This window comes from Mus caroli, chromosome 3 (genome assembly GCF_900094665.2).
Source record: "Mus caroli chromosome 3, CAROLI_EIJ_v1.1, whole genome shotgun sequence".
Lineage (NCBI taxonomy): Eukaryota > Metazoa > Chordata > Mammalia > Rodentia > Muridae > Mus > Mus caroli.
Genome location: NC_034572.1, coordinates 120881687 through 120886494, shown reverse-complemented (window position 1 = coordinate 120886494; position 4808 = coordinate 120881687). Strand labels below are relative to the sequence as shown.

The 4808-nt window shown below is 37.4% G+C and overlaps 1 protein-coding gene across 1 annotated transcript in view; it reads right to left on the bottom strand.

Moving 5' to 3' along the window:
• Zgrf1 (zinc finger GRF-type containing 1) overlaps positions 1-4808 on the bottom strand; it is a 66629-nt gene that overhangs the window by 27629 nt on the left and 34192 nt on the right. The window contains exon 14 of the mRNA XM_021158878.2: positions 3452-3591. Coding sequence (XP_021014537.1) covers positions 3452-3591 — 140 coding nt within the window. The remainder of the gene's footprint in view (positions 1-3451; positions 3592-4808) is intronic.

Here is a 4808-nt window from a genome sequence, read left to right as displayed (position 1 = left end):
TGTAGACCAGGCTGGCCTCGAACTCAGAAATCCNCCTGCCTCTGCCTCCCGAGTGCTGGGACTAAAGGCGTGCGCCACCACGCCCGGCTAAAATTTTTATAAGAAACAAAGTTATAACAACAAATAGATAGAAAGTGTAGCTTATCAAGTAAATATTAGTAACAATAAATCTGATATATCTATAGTGATAAAACATTTTAACTAAAGAGTATTGTAGTTGAAGAATCTCTATATCATGAAAATGTTTTAATTTACCAAGAAGGTAATAACTTAAAACATGTTTTTATCTGATAAAACTGCTTTAATCTGTAAGATTCAATGAAAAAGAAAAAAAAAAATGTGTGCCATAACAAAAGAATTCAACTCACCCTCCTTGATTGCACACAGCTAATTAATATCTAGGCAGACAACACTAGATGTGATCTGGCACTTAAAGAACTCTGTACCCAATAGCTCAACAATATATATTTCTCATGCACTAAGCCAGTAAGAAAACCTTGAAAGTTTGGATGGGGTGGTTCAGGTCTGTAATCCCATGACTCAGAAGGCTAAAAAAGTACACCGTGGCCTCAATATATAGCGAGAATCTGTCTTAAAACAAAAACAAAGACTCTTACTAATTTTAAAAAGTGATAGCATAGGGGCTGGAGAGATGGCTCAGTGGTTAAGAGCACGGACAGCTCTTCCAAAGGTCCCGAGTTCAAATCCCAGCAACCACATGGTGGCTCACAACCATCCGTAATGAGATTTGATGCCCTCTTCTAGGGTGCCTGAAGACAGCTACAGTGTACTTACATATAATAATAAATAAATCTTAAAAAAAAAAAGTGATAGCATAAAAACTATCATCTTTGCCCATAAAACAACAAGGCCAGCAATTAGTAGTAAAAGCATAAAACAGAAGTCCCTAAATGTCTGAATACTAAAGACTGAAATAACCTATAGGTTGAAGATGAAATCCAATGGACAATTTAAAACAATTATGTAGGGATAATCTCTTGTGTACTGTGTGGAAGCATCACTAAGGCAGGATTAGAAGGTGGGGCATCTGGCAGAAAGAGAGAGGAACTCTGGGAAAGGCAAAGATTCACCACCTGGACTTGGAGGGAGCTGGACATAAGAAACTGAAGATAGGTAACCAATTATACAGCGGGCATAGACTAGTATAAACGGGTTAATTGTGCTACAAGCTAGTCGAGGAACAAGCATAGCTTAAGGCCTAGGAATTTCTTAAAAATAGAAGCCTCCGAGTTGTTATTCAGGAACAGGGGCACAGATGGAAATTGTAATGAAAAAAAGGTATTCAATGAAAGCATGTTGGTACTTGAGGAATGCTTAAGACCATGACAAGTATAGTAAAGGAAAAACCTCAAAATCTTCAAGCCAAGTATCTGCCTTAAGATGTGTGAAAAGAATGGTGTAATAATCTTGCAAAAGCAAAGAGATCTGAAGAAAACACATCAGGAACAACAAAAGTAAACAGAAACAAGCATAAAACAAAACGAAACCTCCAATCTTAAAGCAATCATCACATCAAAGGTGTGGTCTTACGAGGTACCAAGACCACGTGAGAACTCAAAGCAGCCTCACGGGAGAGCAAGAAAGTAGCCTTCCCCGACCTTGATCTAGACTTTGAAACCACCGGAAGTACAATCAATTTCTTTTGTTTATAAAAATAAGTAAATAAAACAAAATGTCAAGGTCAATTTGTTGATATTTGGATCAATGAAGACAAGAAATTCACAAGACTAACAAAATAAACAACCTTCAGGCAAAATGGATCAAGAGAACAAAAAAATACGAACCATGTAAGTTTTAGAAAATGTAAAGTATGCATACATTGAGCAAATGATTTCTACAGGGATCTGTAAAACTTCAGTGTAGGATGCTACAAGCTGGACACATAGATGCATGACTTTAATCCGGGCAGTAAGGAGGGTGAGATGAGATCCTGCCCCCCACAAACAAGGAAAGTTTTAAGTAAGGTCTGTTATGGAGCTCAGAGATTATAAAACAGTATTTACCGAGCAGATAGAAGCATTGCTACTGAGCCCACACGGGGAAAGGAGAAAGCCACCTTACTCAGCTAGTCCCAGTTCCGCCTGCATACTGGAACCCCTGTGAACTTGATTTAGAGATTCAACTTCCATCAAAAACCCAACAGCTGCTTTTAAATAAAACTGTATCAGATGTTTTTAAAATGCACATGGAAATACAAAGTGTTGATAATAACTTCTGGAAATGAAAGAAACTTTGTATAGTCTGATTAGGACTTAAGAAGAGACAGTAATGTAAGCAGTGTGTATGAAGTTGGGACAAAGATACATAATTAACTCACAGAAGCCCATCATGGAGATTCCTACCATTAACCCCGGCACGCAGGTGGCTGCGGCAGGGGTAACTGTGAGTTTAAAACACAAAGACATTGCCTCAAAAAGAAAAAAAAAAAAAGAAAAAAAAAAAAGAAAATTAAAAAAGCAAGAGATGGGTGGTAAAGTGCCTTCCTAACACGTGCACCACCTTGGCTTGATTTCTCCCAGTTAACTTTAAAAGAAGTCTAGAAAAGCCTTTAAATAAAAAGATTGCTACATGAGCAGATATTCACAGTATAAATGACCAACTAAGGAATAACATGAATACATAAACATCTTTTAAATAGGATCGCTAAAACCTACAAGTAAAGTGGGTGAGAAGCACGTAGCTAATAAGCATTTTGAAATCACTGGAGAAAAGTGCCAACTAAACCTGCAGGCACATGAGTAGGATGATCTGCAAGCTCTCTTGTTCCAGGACTAAACTTGGTTAAAACCACTATGGACATCAGTTTGGAACTCTAAGATAAAGATGTATGCAACATTTTCATGGCCTACTATGCAACATTTCTATTACAAGGATTATATCCAAAAGAAACTCTTCCATATCTACAAGAAAATATAAAACTCCTTATAGCATACCCAGCTGTATCCTTACAGCAACCCAGCTGTATGGGGAGCAGAGAGAAAACTAGGCCCAAGAACAAGGGTGATGACTAATCTACTTCAGTATACCTAAAGGCCTTTAAAAATATATGTTTAAAAGGAGTTTACTTCAAACTATGAAAGTTGAGATCCAGTGCTGCACAAACAATAAAAGAAGTAATGACAAACATCACATTTTCAATTTATTTTCAACATTAGGACAAAGTAGAGTTAAATCACATTATTGTATATATATGATACCAAGAGTTCAGTGTAACTTTTCAATAAAGTGGCTTCTGGAATAATTTTTTTTTTAATTTTAAAATTTTAAGTATGATTTTTAGAAACAATTATATTACAACTTTCATGATATAGCACTATTAAATGATAAACTTTAGGAATTCTCTTTAATATAAAAGATTTGCAGAGCTACATCTTGACCAAAATCCTCAGCTTTACAGAGCTTAATCATGAACTTGATCCAATCCACCAACCTTTATTATAAACTGAAGAGCTCTCCTTCCGACTCAGCTTAAGATAAATCTTACTTTTCGTTTCACTGTAAAATTCAGGATTTACAGTTGTAAGCTTCTTTAGTTTACCATACTGTTTTCTCTGAAAATCAAATCCTTTCCTGAAAACAAAACAAAAAACAAAAAAAGTGACAGTGAATTTGAGGGGCTAAGAGACTATTCAGGCTCAGAACACTTCTGCTCCTTCAGAAGACCTGAGTTTGGCTCCCACTCATACCTGGCAGTTCACCAACACTGGTAGCTCCAGCCCCAGTGGACTCAATAACCTTTCCTGACCTCTACAAATATAAACATGAACATACATACACACTGACATGTACCATATGCATAAATAATTTATTAAAATCTTTTAAAAATGAATTTGAATGTTAAAGAAGAATTATTTTAATACTTAACACACCGTGTAAAGGAAAGAACTGTAGTTGTACATGTTTATTTACTTTCATAGATGTTGTAAACTATAAACATTTTCTATCAAAGAGAATAATTCACAGATCTGTCACCAGCTTTAACAATAATCAAAGCAGAAAAACAATTTAGAAAGCTAGACTATATAAATTTATATGGCTGTATGTAGAGGAATTTTACTCCACCAAAATGGCTGCTCTGATCATATCCAAAGACCTTCTAGATCTGTTTGATTGGGCTGGAATGCAGACATACCCTTAGTATATACCTTTAATCCCTCTGGCTGGAATTCTTTGGTACACACCTTTAGTCCCAAACTAGGCCATTTAATTGAGGGGCAGACAAAGTGACAAATCAGGAAAGATTTGACAGAATAAGTCAGAAATAGGATATGCCCAAGTCTTAGGAGAAAAGCTATGTAAGAGCAGGGCAGGGAGAGAAAGCCAGTTGTCAGTGAGTTTGGAGGTGAGTGAGCTGGCAGTCAATGCAGGCAGTAGTGCAGTGCAGTAGAGCTGAGTTCACTTCTGAGGTCATGAAGTCAGTGCAGCTCAGTAGAGGCAGGTGAAGCCAGAAAATAAGAACAAGCCAGAAGATTAGAACAAATTGCCAGAGTTAGTTTGAGGCCAAGCAAAGCAAATCAGTGAGAAGCTGAGAGAAGCCAAATTGAATCAGTCAGCTTGGAAAGGAGTTTGAGCCACAACAGCTGAGGTGACCCAGCTAGCCAGAGTTCAGAAAGAACTAGAAAGAATGAGCATATTCAGCAGTAAGCCTCCAAGATGACAACTATATCAGGCAAATAAAATTACATTTACAGGCCGGGCGTGGTGGCGCACGCCTTTAATCCCAGCACTCGGGAGGCAGAGGCAGGTGGATTTCTGAGTTCGAGGCCAGCCTGGTCTACAAAGTGAGT